This window comes from Apostichopus japonicus, chromosome 7, assembly GCF_037975245.1.
Source record: "Apostichopus japonicus isolate 1M-3 chromosome 7, ASM3797524v1, whole genome shotgun sequence".
NCBI lineage: Eukaryota > Metazoa > Echinodermata > Holothuroidea > Aspidochirotida > Stichopodidae > Apostichopus > Apostichopus japonicus.
Genome location: NC_092567.1, coordinates 11,958,592 through 11,976,441, shown reverse-complemented (window position 1 = coordinate 11,976,441; position 17,850 = coordinate 11,958,592). Strand labels below are relative to the sequence as shown.

Sequence of the window (17,850 nt, the reverse complement as noted above, 5' to 3'; positions counted from 1 at the left end):
ATTTCATAAATAAATTAGCTGAGTCTCCGCAGTTTTGCTGCATGTTTTTTTTATTGAATATAATATATAAAGACTATATACTGCTGCCTAATTATTGCTCATATTTTGACTACTGTCATATTCCAAGGGAAGGGGAAATACTCCTTCATTTCCCCTATCCCTTACGGACTCTCATAGTTTCTCGGACTATAACACATTAAGACTAAAATGCTAGCTAATTATTGTTCATATTTTGACTACTGTCATATTCAAAGGGGGGGGGGAAATACCCCCCTCATTTCCCCCACCCTTTACGGACTCTCATAGTTTCTTGGACTATAACATATTAAAACTAAAATGCTGACAAATTATTGCTCATATTTTGACTAATGTCATATTCCAAGGGGATGGGAAGTACCCCCACATATACCCCACCCCTTTGCGTAATCTCATAGTTTCTCTGATACTACATATCTAATTACTTACATAATTATGTTGTAGGCCTGCTTTCTGTCGGTTGGTTGTAATGACTAGTGGTTACGTCAACGGTATGTTCGTCTTGCTCATCATCATCATCACCACCACCATCATCATCACCATCAACACCACCAACACCATCATCATTATCACCACCACCACCATCACCACCACCACCATCACTATCGTCACCGCCACCATCATCATCATCATCATCATCATCATCATCATCATCATCATCATCATCATCATCATCATCATCATCATCATCATCATCATCATCATCATCATCATCATCATCATCATCATCATCATCATCATCTTCGCCACCACCGTCATCATCATCAGAGGTCTGTGTAACAGAAGTAGAAAAAAAGACTTTTAAGTTTAATATATAGCTCCTTAATAGTCCAGCATGTCGAGGCTCATCAATGTAAGTGAATGGATGTACAGATCATTATGTGAGTTTCTCAGATGCAATCCAAAAACCGCAATGGGAAAATATTCCATTGTCAATGGGGAAAACATAGCATTGTCATTAATGAATGGTATTTGATGCAATCCAAGGGTGCTCGGTTGATTATATAAAGTAAATTTAACCTGTTTTGGTTGAGCTATCAGACTTTATAAATAAATTAACCTAACCGAGGAGGGAAGCTAACCTAAGAGAGAAGTTAGCAATCGTACGTGACACACGCTTCCTATAAATAATTGTTATTACACTGCTAACTATGAAAGTTAATATTGTCCATCAGTTAAGTTCGTCAAATGTATTAAAGCCCAGACATTGGAAAATAAACAAGAATCATCCCACTGGAAAAATTGTAAAAGAGCACTTTATGTTTGTATTTCCGATATACTATTTAAAAGAACATGTGAAAGAATAATTAATTGCTGGTAATATAATATCGTATGATCATGATGAAACTGGCAAAACATTGCACCAGATCGCATCTAAGGACCTTCAATGTTCAAAAATTGCTCAAACCCCTCCCCCATATCAATCGCAGCAAATGTGCTCCCCTCTCCCGTGCAAATTCCTGGCTGCATCGCTGGTATATATTGGCTCTATGGTATACAATTCAAACACTCAATGCTTTGACGAATATGATAGGCAGATTGTTAATAATATTTGATTGGTTGATTATATTAAGCCCGCTAAAAAAAAGCACTGTATTTTTTTTTTGTAATAAACTATGAAGTCGAAATAATTTGTTTAAAAAAAAATCCCCTTTGTTACATTAACATAGCTTTTGCAGTATGTATTCTATACAGCCTCAAGCAAATAACTTATACGCAGTTGCCTACTTGCTTAACCAGAGTGATTAATAAGTTTGTGAAGTGAGGGCCAGTGAGTACAAATGTATCGGAAAAAACAAAAGTGCAGTGTCTAAATATAGGGTGTCTGACTGACACTTACCGTATCGTTGACGAGTAGCGCGAGGGAGGGGGGGGGGGCAGCAGTCGTAATTTTTTTGCTTCAAAGCCCATTCAGTGGGAATTTCAGCCCCCCCCCCCCCCATCATCAGGCCTTAGTTACGTCCATGTGTGTACTACTCAACTATGCCTTACGAAATTTCTTCAATCTCACTGCATCGGTCTTTCACTGCAGTGTATCTTAGCATGAGACAAACTTAAAAGAAAATATTCGATATTCTTACTTCTTCATCTGTATCATCTGAACTAAATTCGCCGTAACCCTGCAAGAAAGAGAAACAAATAACCATACATAACTAGATAAAACAAAGGTCATCCTAATCAAAGTGCGCTATATCTATCTGCCTGTTATTCATGTTCGCAGATTTCCGAATAGTTACCTTTCACCCTACAGCTGTCCTCTGGTCAGATTAAAAACGCGCCAAAAAAACCGAATCTTGTTATCATTAAAATTAATTAAGAGGAGCACGAATTTTGACAATGTTATTTTCCTCCATGTTCATCGAAATCACTGAAAACTCAGAAACAAATATATTTATTTGGAGGAGCATTAACAATAATTAGTTCGCACTTCCCACATTTTACAGTTACAAACAATTGCAGGTTAGAAACAAATTTATGTACCGCTGATTTCGGTTTCTGTAACAGTTTGAAAGAACCAAATAAGTAAACTTGCAGACATGCGCTAACGTCTCCAATGACGTCAAGCAAATTTAATTTACGTTAAAGTTATCTCAAATTGATGGGACTTTAAACTCTAAAAAGGGTCTCCTTATTGTTAAGTTGGTTATAATTTTACTAGTCATGGTACTTGCAAATGTTGTATATGTCCTTGGGGGGTGGATGGCAGATGAATTTAAAAGAGTTTTATTTGTAGTTTGTAGCTTGTAACACACCATAACATCTGCATAAGCCTTGTAGTATTTAAACGTCTATCCGTTTGTTTGTTTAGCATTTCTTTGACTGTGTGTGCAGAAGAAAGATTATTTAGGCCGCATATAAACTTGACATTGAGAACAGTGCTATCATCGTTACCAGATATAAATTTGTAACTGGCTTATCTAAATTCCAAGTTCGATACACGACGGTTATAAATCTTTCCCCCTGTTGCGAAACAAAGTCTGCTAATCTTTTGTCTTATTTCTTTGTTTCACATTAATTAATACCTCTTTGTCTGTTATTAAAATTACCGTGACTAATTAAATGAGTCATGGTCTCTCTTACCTCTTCTCCTGGTAGAATACCCAATCTGTCACATGCCTGAAAGGAAGAGAAATACCATATTCAGGAGATTTGAAATTGAATTTCAGGAAAATGTAATATAGCGAAGCAAAAAATATATAGGTTAGAATGATATATCTTCACAAATATCGCAGTAAACTATTCCTGTCAGGTAAACGCACATCTACATTGAACACCCTAAAGTCAGTAAAGGAGAATGACTCGTCAATGTAAGATGCACGGACTTAATAACATGAATATAAACATCAGCTTTAACGGGAAGACATATATAGTTTTAAACCCGTCATCAAACACTGTGTGACTAATCTAACACTGAGTGACTTCATCCAACACTGAGTGACGTCATGAAACACTGAGTGACGTCATAATGATGAACTTCTCAAGAGAAGGGAAAAGAGGGCAGTATTCAAAGATATAGCCAATAACCCCGTGGTTGGATCGATGTAATGGCAAATAAAGCAAATTATTGGTTAGCCCACTAAGCAACACATTAGCTTCCCCCACACCCCCCCCATCCCCCTTCGTCTTAGATGGTATGTTTCTATCGTTTTATTGATCGTGTAAAGATGTCATGACAGTTTGGGAAATTCAGTTGTACGATGAAAAGAGCCACAAGGGAAAAATTAAATAGAATAGTCTAGATCTTTGATCATTGAAACAATTATGAAATATCATAAACCTTGCACATATCTTTTCTTTCTAAATTTACCGTGTGTGTGTATGTTTAATTGGAAGTTTGTACATGCGCATATAATCAGTTTACCAATAGTTGACTCTCTCTGTTTAACGTTAGGCAAAGAACATTTAGAACATATATATATATATATATCTAGATATATATCTAGATATATATATATATATATATATATATATATATATATATATATATATATATAAATGAAGATCGTAAGGAGTTGAAAATCAAGAACAGTGAAAAATCTTTCAGCCTCCATTGGGATTCGAACCAGGGGCCTTCCGCTCTGTACACGGACACCTCAACCACTAGGCTATGGACGCTGACTGTATTTCCAGAGGTTCGAAACCGGTAAGGAAGGTCGTAATTCCACTGTGGCGTTTGTCACCTGTATCGAAAAATACTAGTTCTGTTTTTGGTGACATATCTCGCCTTACTCTAGAGATCAAACATGATGCTGACCAACTCCAATCATTTGTGATTCCTAAAGCCTGATCTCGAGAGAGATACTTTGAACAGACTGTATGTTAATGCAATGGAGGTATATATATATATATATATATATATATATATATATATATATATATATATATATATATATATATATATATTATATATAGATATATATATATATATATATATATATATATATATATATATATATATATATATATATATAGATATATATATATATATATATATATATATATATATATATATATATATATATATATATATATATATATATATATATATATATATATATATATATATATATATGAGATCTCATGCCTGGAATTTTTCATAATTAATGAAAAAAGTTAGGACAAATATCTCCAGGGTCCAGCTTCCTCCGCTTCGACATATCACCAGTGGTTCAAAGCGCGTGAATGACGCGACCGACGGTATAGGCCCACACAGTACAGTCACCTTTCAATATTGGACAAGCAGGCGCTGAGTTGACGAACTCAGAAAAATGGTTGTCTTCTTTCTATCTCTTCTCGCCGGAACTGACTTAATTTACGACAGTTGATATGATATACACACTGAGCGACTAACGCTGCTTCTCATGTATCGAGTAGTGAATACAAAATCTGAGTGTAATTTCATGTACAAATAAACAGTAAACTAGTGAATATCTCCGATCAACTGCGCGATATCATGCAGTGAACCTTCGAACAGCGTTTATTACTGCAGTGCTTAACCCTACCCAACTACCACGGTACATGTACTGCGAATTTTCCCAGGTACCTTGCCAAACAACTGTGAGCTCATCCCCTGTCTAACACCTGTTTGTTGACATTTTTGTGGCACGTTGCCAGGGAACTTTTCCTGGAGTAAACTTTTTTCGTTCCACTCTAGAATTAATTAGGTCAGTCAGTAAAGGATCGGTAAAGTTATGCGAAATGATATCTTAGACGTTCAAGAAAAGTAGGTAAAATATCCCCGTTACATTAAGGTAAGTAAAACACACCTCAAGCTAACTGACTCCTCCGCATGCACACCCCATGAAACACGAGGCACAGTCCCTACCATACAAGCATAGCACGATATCAAGGCCCCTTGCTATGGCCATCGTTATGAAAGTTACCCTTGTAATCACATGTTTTAGGCCACTTGGCATGATTGACTCATTGTTTCCATGTTCTTGTAGAAAACGTAAACTCCGCAAAATACAATTAGTTGTGATTTTGTAGTTACGTGAGATCCGTTATAACCGCCGAGGTGGTTAGGCTATTTGCTATACACTTAACTATGGTAGGATATTATTTTTTTCGGTATTTTTGGAAATGCCAGAAAATACTTTCTTTTCCCCCCCGCTTAACACCAGATGTGTTCTTACGGTATATTCATAAATGGATACACTAGAGCCTTGTTTATATGACATTAGTTGCATTTAGTACGATATGCAAGTTTGGAGTGAATTTTTCGAAAGTGCTTTGCTCGATCTTTCGTAAAATTTGAAAGGTGTAGCCTACCACCTTTCAAATGTGTACACAATTGGTACACAATTGATTTTCAGTTTTTTTTTTCTCTATACGGTCAAGTTAATAAGTTGTACATTGAGTATAAACTCATCGCGAATGCAAAAAACTATGCGGGGATTTCCAGCAGACAAATGTTTTCTTTGCGGGATTACTGAGTCAGTTGAAGGGAATCCCGCACCTTAGTGGGAACACTGAACTGAAGTCAAATTCATACGAAAGAAAACGTTTACTAACCAACATACAATACAAATATAAAAGAACGTGGAATGGCAATATTGTTCAAAACATTTCCCGCGAGGCTGATTTATTACAGCAACCTTCCCGCGCTGGGCCGTGGGTGTCCGTGTGACACGTATACCCTGAAGCTTGCGAAATAGACATTGTAAGTGGGTTGGGGACACATCGATCATTACTCATTGGTATTGTGACTAAAATTGCGACCACGCTCTCTGAACATTTTCCTTTTGTTTCTGAAACTTTTCTTGTGAAATTTTCCTTTTGTTTTATAGATGTACTTATTTGTCCTTTGTGGGTTTTTTTTAGTTTTTCGTCCCGTTTTTTTCTATTTTTTTTTCCGATTTTTTTTTCGCCAGCCGAGCTGGATTTCCCGCGAGCATCGCGGATTTCCCGCAAACATGGTTCGGACGGTTCGCAAGGTTTTCCAGCCCTTGTCACTCGAGCCTAATGCAATATGATGTAAATTCACCCGCTACGAAGGTTAACGGCCGTATGTGTACTAGCTGGCTGGATAGTGCCTGTGTCTCGCGCGATAAAAATAGATATAAATGAAACTATCAAAAGGACGATCGGGAGTTGGAAACGGAAAACAATCATTGGTCGGGAATGCTGAACCCTGGTAATTTTTACTAAGTATGACACTGTGATGTGTTGGATATTTTGAACAGTTATGAACTAGACTTCCCCCATTCTCAAACAGATTGTCTCTGTACGTTCGACCCTCCGGCTATGGAGCTGTTTTTTGGAGTTCCTATCGAAAATAAGTGCCGGTCGGAAAAGTCACTCAGGCAGATTGTGGCGGTCGGTAATTCAGCGTGCTGGTCGGGCCCGACCGGCGCCGACCGGCAGCGGCAGAACCCTGAATATATATATATATATATATATGTATATATATATATATATATATATATATATATATATATATATGTATATATATATATATATATATATATATATATATATATATATATATATATATATATATATATATATATATATATATATATATATATATATATATATATATATATATATATATATATATATACGTAGTACTGTACGACAATTAAACAGATCAAGATGATAACATAAATAAACAAAGCATTAAGAACCAAGATGTGTTGGCTGAAGTAAAAGAGGAATGTCCGAAGACTATTTTAAGAGTTGGTGGATTTTTAAGGCAGTGTTATATTTCGAAAGCAACAAATCTATGTTGTGTTAAAAATAATTTGAACAAATGCAGTTTTAAACACTGTCCGTCTCCTGAAGTCTGCCTCGAGACTCACCTTTAACGCAATTGTAGCTGGTCAAAAACGCAGTGATCAAGCAAAAATATATGTTTTGAGGTTTGGGAAAATTACAAGTAGCACCTTCCCATGAGAGTAGGACCGGATGACTCTGAGGGGACAACTTGAAAAGGCGTAACGCTTACACAAAAATAAACATAAGGAAAAATAGTAGGTTTACTATGCACATGAATCTTGTATTAAAAACAATGGGATCACTTAAACTTAAAGACAAATTTAAATGGTATATATGGGTAACTTACAGATCTTATCAGAGCTGTTACATCAAACAAGAAATCCACTGAATTAATTTGAAAATAAAATGCCTCAAAGTCCTTAGTTAGAACACAATCGCGGCGAGGGTCAACCAAATAAAAAGTCGGGAAATATAATTACTTCATTGGGTTACTTCGATCAGGGACAGGTTCACTCTGTTGGGGAACGTCTTTGGGGTAGGTTTGCCATTTGGACGGCTCTAGACCAGCTTGCTCTTCACTTCCTGGTATCTGGGGTCCATTGACCTACCAGGCACAATACTTAACCCGAATTTAAACTTATAAATGGGTCTCATCATTGTCCTTAAATATATTTGTAGATACATATCCATCACCAAGAATATTGCTACCAATACAAAAGAGCTATTAAATTGTCTACTTCTCCCACAGTTCTCAAAAAAAAAGAGGCTTGGAGCCAGCACATGTATTCCTAAAATACAAGGACCACACAAAACAATTACTATGTTAAAAAATGACAAAGGTCACACAGGGCCACCTGACCACAAATTGTTGCCCTGTAGTATTATATCGTAAAAGTGAAACTTTAGGGAACTCCTCAATCTACCAAAGTAAGTTATTCATTGTCAAATGAATAAACAAAATAAGAAAAAGAACGGAAAAGATCGAATGAACAAAACAAAATTGGAAAATAAAAGAAAATGATCAACATAAACAACAACAAAACATTAACCAGCTTATGCTTTGGTAACACAAACAATTCTTTTATGCGTAATATGACTCACTCGTCACTGTCAACATGACCAACACCAAAAGACACTTGCTTAGGAAGAAGTAGTGTTCCTCTGTTATGTGTAGACAGAATGTCTTGGGCAATAGCATTTTATCCTTACATCTCTGTTCAGCAGCTTCTTTGAGCCGTTTTTCAGCATCTCGTGTCACACACTGATACATTTGTTCTGTCTGCCCGCTAACAGATCTTCTTCCTTTCGAAAACTTGAGTACTGTTTGTGCCATAGAAATCTTTGTAGAGGAAGCACTGCACATATCATTGTCTTTGGCACCGATGGGCATGCACTTTCATCTGCAACAAATCAAAACCAAATTTGTTTGGTCGATAAAGTATTTTAAATTGTCCTGTCGGTCACACTGTGGTTCACATTATGTGTCTACACTGGAACTCAACTGACTAATAAGCCATCTGAAATTCCATTTATTTCATTGTAAGTCTGAAGTCATGAACTTGGTAGGGCATAGTTACAAACCCCCAACACTACAAAGGTTTGAGAACACATGCAACCCTACTTGACAGGATTTCCTATACTAACAGAAGGCCCCTCCATACATGCATCGAACTAAAATAAACCAAGCAAGAGCTGTAATTATACTATAGTTGCTACTAAATCGAGTGCCACGCTGCAGGTAAGTAGTTGGAAACTGTAATATGCCAACACGCTTTGTAAGGTGTACAAAATACAATAAGGGATCTGAGACTAGGCAATACTGTAGCATTGCCTAGGCCTATATACTTAGTGGCCTGTACATATGCTACATTACACGCTACATTTGTTTGTGTGTGCCAGTACTACCATCAGCCATAGAGACATGCTCTGGGCTTAGTTACGCCCTGTAATGACAAAATTATCCAAGACTAGAGGCTAGACCATAGACCTAGGCCGACATTGAATATTGATAGGCTTAACGTTAGTCTGCCTATCAAACCCACACTGGTGTATAACATCCTTAACAATTGAAGATAATTATTATGTTACAATAAACAATAAGCCGATGACAAATTATAAATATTTAATCAGATTTTTAGTAACCGACTTTACCGTAGTTGGAACAACTCCACTCCAAGCCCTTACCCACCCCTCCCCCACCTCTTGGATCCTGACTACTTCGTATAATGCAAAACATCGTCTAATGCATGTGTATTTGTGTCTGGTCAAAACCCGCGGGAACTAATACGAATACTTGTCTTATGATTGCATACGTTTTGGTTACCATGAGCGGGTTAGTAGAGCTTCATATACTACTACAGGTTTCTTTCTAGTTTTTAATTTATTCCCATTTTACACGAATACCCCCCCCCCAACCAAAAAAAAACAAGACCAAAAAAAAAAAGAGTATTAGATCGGAGTCCTTGAAATGTCAGTAATTAAAATAGCTACTCTTCCCTTCATTTATACAAATGACCATGACCATTACAAGCATAAACAGTCAGATTTATATACCAGAGTTTATTAGTTTCAAATAGAAACCAGAACCGTCCTTTCATTATATCTATAAGCCTGCTTGGAAACACACACACTTATATCAGTGACGTATTACATAATCTGGATAAACCATAATTTAAGCAAGTGATCCTTCAAATCCCCTGAAGCTTTTTAAGCAGCTCAGTTAATTTATTAGCATGGTTTTATTCACAAGGAAGAATATCATAATGAATTTTTGTGTTGTTTTTGCTACAAACTTGACCGTTAAAGGAAAGATAAGGACCTTGAAAACTTATTGTTACTTTATTTCACAATATCACACCAGAAAAGTAGGCCGAGATATGAAAGGTTTGGAAACAAACAAATGATACATGACAATACATTTGTGGGACGCATTATTGTCTGAATCTGATTAAAACGATAAATAACTCACATATAAGTAAGAATCATGTGATTGTAACAACATACCCAGATCTTAATTAGTTGCAGTGGTATCCAGTTATGTGTGAATATTATATGGATTGGTCAACGTTATAACCTATTACGTAGCATGCAGCTTTATTTCATTTTATCGAAACGTCTACCCAGTGACTTAATTCACAACTTCATTTGAGTTAAATACTACGAAAGTATGGAAACCAACTTAAAATAAGTTTTTTGAGTCAAATTCCATATACATCTGTTCCAATAACTTACTTCAAAATTATCCCAATCACCATATGACCAATTCTCAAATTGCCATAGAAATAGTTTAATTTATTTTATTAGTAATTACTTGAATCAAAACCACATATTTAAAGTAATATATATGTTAGTGTTACGGAAACGACATGCTAATAATTGGTATCCGGCAGAAAGAGTTTCCAAGGGTGTTAACGCATACAAGAAAAGATGGACAGGTTTCGAATGGTATTTTAAATAATAATATTTCTATATTCTACAAATAATATGGATAATAAACGTGAATGCTACAAATAAGTGAATAACAAAGATACAGTAAACTTAAGGCGCCAGATAGAAAGAATAACTTATCTTTTAAGACTGGGTCTGAAGTCGATGAACTCGATGGTGTCGTAGAGCTGGGCCTTTGCGATGATCCGCGATAAAGAGTACTTCGTCAAAAGGCGCGGCGCGGAGTTAATAAATAGAAAATCGAAGGACAGTTGTAATATTTATAAAGGGATCCACTTCAATTCACTGGATGGAATTCAAATATGGTGTGGAAAAGGGAAGTCCATTCCGTAGTCGAAGTGAAGATAATTATATAAAAGAAAGTCACTCAAAACTTGAAGATTCTTCAGTCAAAACAGAATGTAGTAAGGATAGGAATAAACAAGTAATGCATTTTTAGGACACGACAACAAAGAACCGTGCTATTTGAACGGGGTGAGAGGCGATGGTTCCCCAACAACGGCTTATACACCTCTGACTGGTATACGGACGCGGTACTAGCGTGGACTGTTACGAGGGCGATGACGTAGAGATGACGTCATCAGTAAATGTAGTTGTGAATATGCAAGAGGTAAAGCATGCCCATAACAGTTAGTGTTTTAATATTGCATGGAAGTCCCACGGCTCACGCAAACAGAAACAACCAAAAACATAAACATGACCAGTTAAAACCAGGGAACTGCTACAGTAGGATACAGGGTTAGCGTACTGTTACGACTGTTGTTATGTGTTTCGATGAACAAATGCACAGAACTTAAAAAAAATTAACAAGACAAGGCTCAAAATGATGCATAGCATTATACGATTTTATCGGAGAAGAAACGTGAAGTTTACTGATGTACTTTCACAACCCCTCAAAACATTAAGACGGTATGACAAAATGATTGCCTTATACGTCACAAACATGTCCATGAGTAAACCTTTTAGATGTATCTTTACAATATTTGTAATGCTAAACGTCTCACTGATATGGAGAGGGCGTTTTGGCGTTGGGCATTTAAGGCAGTGGACTTGTGATCTAAGGATAACAGGTTCGAGTCCTGGCCAGATCATTGCGTTGTGTCCTTGGGCAAGGCGCTTAAACTCCATTGCCTCTCTTTACCCAGGTGTATAAATGGGGACATGCGAAGTAACTTGTAAACATAGTTGCGTGCGCCGGTTTGTGGCTGCACCTTATGGGAAGTCCCCCGGGGGACACGTGGTTTTGGTGCACTGTGGTGCCCCAGGAGAGATTGATTGAATTGTGAACACTTTGGTTTGTAGGTGTGACAAGTTACCAATGACAAGGGTTCAGTTGTAAAGTCGTTGGAGAGGGCCTTGGCCCTGAACAGGACTGAAAACATCAATATAAATATAATCTCTCAATGTTCTCTTCTTTCTTAAATAGCGATCTGAATTCTGCTTTTATCTGAATGTCTCAAAGGATAACGTTGGATCTTTACAAACTGAAACTACTTCATCGAGTATCCTTTCTTTTTGTCCTATGTTTACATGCAGTAACGGCTATCTCGAAATGAGTTTCAGAAAATACAATTAGAGTGATTTTGTCACATACACTTAAATCGTCGTGAGTACTATTATGAGTACTCTCTATAAGTTTATAAGGATACAGCATTTTAGTATATAGCTGGAGTACCAGTTTTTCATATGTTGTACGACTGGTATCTTATTTCAGGAACTTCTGTTTTAAAAAAATATTAAATCACATTTACAGGATGAAATGAAGAAAAATGTTTGCCATTGACGACCTGAAGTTTTTCTTATTAATATTAAAAATTTAACTTTGTTGTCTCTTTCTGTCAAAGCTGATTTGACAGTGGTAGAAGGAAGTAAAGAAAAGTAATCACAATTTTATATGTCTTTCTTAAAGGAATATATTCCACTTCTTTGAATGTGAAATGGACACCACGTCACTAACATTTAAACTCTGATTTCCTTCAACAATCGAGCAGTATTTAAAGGACTTCATTATGTTATCTTTTCAGTTAACACTATAGTAGATAATACACATAAATATTCACTATGTTTTGATGAAGTAAGTTTCCTTCTACAATGTAAGCAAACATGAATACAATTCTGATTAGAACTTAGCATGAGTGTCTCGTTTCTACAAGGCAGGATTGTGTTTTTATATATACCTGTGAGAGAATATCTTGAATAATAAAATTAATTTATGGTTGGGTAATATGGGACACACGGGGTGGCATTCAGGTAGAAAAAAAAAAAACGATATGGAAAGCATTAGACCAACGTTTGGGGAAGGGGAGAGAAAATGTCTGTTGTTTTAATATCGTTTCTGTTCATCACAATCTAATTCTTTTGCTATCATCAACTAAGTGCATTTCACCGATTATGTTATCACAATATTTATTTATATTTACTGGTAAAGTAATACAGAGGGCAGCTTAGCTCAAATAAGCTGACCAGAATGCATTATGAGCAACATCTGAATGAAAGGTGCACAATCTCTTACCTGCCATTGACCGGTCTGTAGATTCAGACGGCGATTATTCCACGAGTTCCAAACTGATAAATAAAATGAAAGAAATTGATGAAAAAATGTAACTGCAAGTTAATCTTTTTTGGTCTGGAATTAAATGATACACATTATATTCAACTGATTTATGTTGGCCCTCGATTATAACTTCATATCAGCTGAGTAATCAATCTAGTTGATTCCTTAATTTTGAACTTATCAGTTTACTATCATTATCATCTCAGTAATATAGCTGATCAGTTTGCAATACTTATAACTCATTCAGATTACCGATCAGTTTACTATCATTATCATCTCGGTTTTATACCTGATCAGTTTACAACTAGTATCCTCTTGGTTATTAAATCAATCATGTTAGAATTGTTATCATCTCATTAGCATAACTGATCAGTTATCCGACCAAAAACATATGACACAACTCAAATAGGAAGGAATCTTGAATTAAATTAAGAAATCAAATCATGATAGTCGAGTATTCGATGCTTAGATCAAGAATAATAATCCATGAGACGATGAACGGATCAGGGAACACCCAACATCAGTGACGTCATCACAAATCATGAGAGCCATAATTAAACACTGTTTACAAAAGTTTGTTAAAAGAAGAAAAAGGAGATTTGTATAATACCAAATTTAAACTAAATTATGTATGCAAAAAGAATTTAAAAAAATGTTGATAACCACGTAGCCAGTCTGCATGTAAGAGGACTGCTGGATCTATAAGAGCATCTCAGTTCGTTACAGGAAGGTTTATGTAAAGGATCTTTTTACATGTTTTTACGCTCAGGCTTCTTTGTTTAATGTTCTTCAAACTCTACTAAAAATACATCATAGGTGTAGGTCCACGGTGCAAGTGGCAGCTGACACCCTACTTTGCAAAGTGGATAGAGTGGTAAGGGGGGGGGGGGCAGGAATACGTTATTAGAGTTCCAGAAAATGCAGTGATAAAATCAAATTTTGTACACTTCGTCACTCGTCTAAATGTCGGCGCTTTCGAAATTGCAAATGATGAAGATTTGTATAATACCAAATTTAAACTAAATTATGTATGCAAAAAGAATTTAAAAAAATGTTGATAACCACGTAGCCAGTCTGCATGTAAGAGGACTGCTGGATCTATAAGAGCATCTCAGTTCGTTACAGGAAGGTTTATGTAAAGGATCTTTTTACATGTTTTTACGCTCAGGCTTCTTTGTTTAATGTTCTTCAAACTCTACTAAAAATACATCATAGGTGTAGGTCCACGGTGCAAGTGGCAGCTGACACCCTACTTTGCAAAGTGGATAGAGTGGTAAGGGGGGGGGGGCAGGAATACGTTATTAGAGTTCCAGAAAATGCAGTGATAAAATCAAATTTTGTACACTTCGTCACTCGTCTAAATGTCGGCGCTTTCGAAATTGCAAATGATGAACAAACTGACTTCGATAACATCGTCTCTGAATCCCTCTCTAAGCTGATATCACGAGATCATTTAGTAGCTATTTAACACACATCTGTCTAAAATGGTCAAACGTATAATGAATCGGGGCAAACTTGTTGTTTACACTAACTAGTACTGTCTTTGAAATTGATCAATGATGACATCAGCAGCAGTGACCTCACTCCATCATTAACAATGAGAATCTCGAGGTGTTCTATAAACACAGATCAATGAACGAGGGTACAATGTGTACGAGTCCGAGAAATAATGTTGAGGAGTGGAGATAGAGTGGTTTGTATGTATTGATATTACTCTTAATCATTTAAATAATGAATTTAGGTAGAATCTTAGTATAGATGTGTTATTGTACAGAGAAATGAAACATTTGATTGCTCGTGATGTTTGTAAAGCTACCCGGTTATCAAGAAATTCAGCTTTATATTACAACGCATTAGTGACGTCATCAAAGATCATGAATACCAAAAATTTTGATATTGATAATAGAAAAAGACTAATTGTTTTTGGAATTACATTATTGAGTTAAATTATGGAGCTACAAGACTAGACAAATCATCGTCATAATCACGTGATCACATTTCCGATGTTCTGAGAGTATGTCAGTTGTGTAAACTAAGGTTATATGTCTTGTTTCCAGCCACTTTCTTAGATATGTTTTTTTTTTTAAACTGTGTTAAGACTAAATACATCAATCTCTCTACTTGTCCCTTATGGAGGAGGAAGGTTATTATAATCTAACATCGTGTTATTATGACTTGACATGAACAATTGTAACATTGAACAATAACACTGTCATCATGTCTAAGAAGTTTCAAGAAACCTACGTTAAAGTCTATTATTGACAGAAGTGTTGATGGATACAAACAAAACAACTTACATGTAAACAACTATGAATGAAGATATCATATCAATACAAATTATGTTTTGTGTCGTGGTTTGTCTTTCAGAACATCAAAAAGGCCATGACAAAACTACAACACGAACTAAACAGAAATATTAGCAGCAATTGTATACAATAACAATACTTGTTGAATTGAAATAGAACAGACCATTGTAACATCTCTTAGTTTCTGTTTGTTTACACGTTCTGCTTCTGGAATTTGAATGCGAGCCTAGACTATTGCAGCCGATCTTACAAAGATATCATAGTTACAGTGCCCACTCCATTGAATAACCGGACGTTTTACTGGTTCAGATCTAACCACCTGCTATAGCTAACTGCACGTCCCTAGTTTTACGGTTCTAATTCAGTGACAATACTGGTGACGATATGACAAATGCTCATTTCCATTAAACTCAAGAAATATGTATCTCGTTTGAATACCCACGATAATTCCTTTTTCATTAGATACTATCAAAGCCTGCAGCATAGTTGCATCCATGATGATTTACTTGGTCCAAGCGAAGGATGAAAACTTTCTCTTGAGCAATATCTGTATTAAATGAGTAAGAACATTCTAGGCCTGAGTCGGGTAACCGGATACCCGGGTACCCGACCGAACATTCGTGTACCCGAATCGAAAACACACAAAACGGGTACCCGTTTTCTGAGGGGGGGGGGGGGGCGGATGGGATCGCGTATAACTGCCATGCGAGTGCTTTCGTGATTTCATCTTTTGAGTAATCAAGACACGTGAATGCGGAAGATTCATTTAATGAAATAACTTTCTTGTAGTGTAGATGGCTGTTTAATTGCTTACAATTTCTAGTTTTAGCCATTCGTAATGGTTCTTTTTCTTGTGTGGATAAAAATCATTCAACACGGAAAACGAAAATATTATACCGGTGAATACTTCTCAAAATTGAAATCTTCAATTCAACAGCAACAGTGTACTTATAATACTACATTACCTCTTCAAAACATAGCACATACCTTCCAAACAATTGCCGATTTCCAGCTATTTGAAAGTTGTAAACATCGCTACGCTTTTGGTGAGTGTGTGTAAAAACCGATGGTTAAGGCAAGATTTTCCCATTGAATTAGTGTGGTGTTAGGCTACCATGTGGTCAAAGATAGCAGCAAAAACGAAGTATTCGGTGAATATTTTAATGCCAGCTAACTGCAACACAATTTAAGCGAATAAACAGATGATTAGGCTAGATATCCATGTTGACTCTTTGTGATTTTAGGCTACCATGTGGTCGGAGATTTGTGTGGAATTTACGCCACATGGTTTGTCGAGTGCACGTGTCTTTGTTGTCATGAAACAGCTAACTCTGGTAGTCCATAGCAAGTGCTTTCCTCTCATAGTTAAAGCTAAGCTATATGTTCGTTCATGCGTAAATATTGGAATTCTCAAAATAGCTATAATTCTTCATTCATTTGTTAATAGAAGGAAAGACTGGCAAGGAAATGTACGGGATGTTAAGATGTATTATAGACGGGATAACAAAACAAATATATTCCTGGCTTTTTACAAAACGTTTATTCCAAATGCGATCGTTTAGCGATGTATCGCTACACGGTCATAGCCGTAATGTTTGTTTAATTCAAGTTGAAAGCTGATTTTTTTTTACGGGAAATCCCGTCTTGGCAACTTTTGACATTCGGGATTTGAAATCAAATTGTGGGAATCGCGCAATCCCGCGGCTAATGCAAACCCTTGATCGTAATAAAAGAAACAGTTGCAATTTCATGCAAGGTGTTTCTTTATTTATGTGCATTTGCATTATAATTTATTATACATCAAAACATGAAAATCAGTTGTACGTAACACAGGAGTATCGATTGAAAACGTATATTTCGGAGATGTAATGTAAGGTGGCATAGTGATGTTGCATTTATGGGTGACAGCCCGATATTCATAAGGTTCTATATCAGGGTTGTCCAACCTTTTGCGGAGGAGGGCCACATAGAATGATTATGATGAAGGAGGGGGCCGCATGAACCCTACGATCGATTTTTCGATTTTTTGCCCGAAGCCCAAGGCAACAAAATGTGAGCACTGCGCGCGGAGCGCACTGATTTATTTCCCTTCCTGATAAAACAGATGAATAAAGTCCAGCCGCCCCCCCCCCCCCTCCGCTGAGAGAGTGTCACACAAACTGACATGTATGCAGTTTTTTGGACCCAGAAGCCTCTCGAATGATTGATTATATAGCTTCAAATTTTTATCAATAAATCTGCTCACTAAAATTTCGCACCCTAGAGCATCTCTGGCGGGCCGGACGC

General features: G+C 36.4%; 1 protein-coding gene across 6 annotated transcripts in view; it reads right to left on the bottom strand.

Moving 5' to 3' along the window:
- Positions 1 to 17,850, bottom strand: part of LOC139970040 (uncharacterized) — a 110,394-nt gene that overhangs the window by 6,338 nt on the left and 86,206 nt on the right. For all 6 annotated transcript variants that reach the window (XM_071975624.1, XM_071975626.1, XM_071975628.1 and 3 more), the window contains 4 exons: positions 13,217 to 13,269; positions 3,118 to 3,153; positions 2,118 to 2,156; positions 466 to 808 (listed from right to left, as the gene is read on the bottom strand). In XM_071975624.1, coding sequence (XP_071831725.1) covers positions 470 to 808; positions 2,118 to 2,156; positions 3,118 to 3,153; positions 13,217 to 13,269 — 467 coding nt within the window. In that variant the 3' untranslated portion in view covers positions 466 to 469. The remainder of the gene's footprint in view (positions 1 to 465; positions 809 to 2,117; positions 2,157 to 3,117; positions 3,154 to 13,216; positions 13,270 to 17,850) is intronic.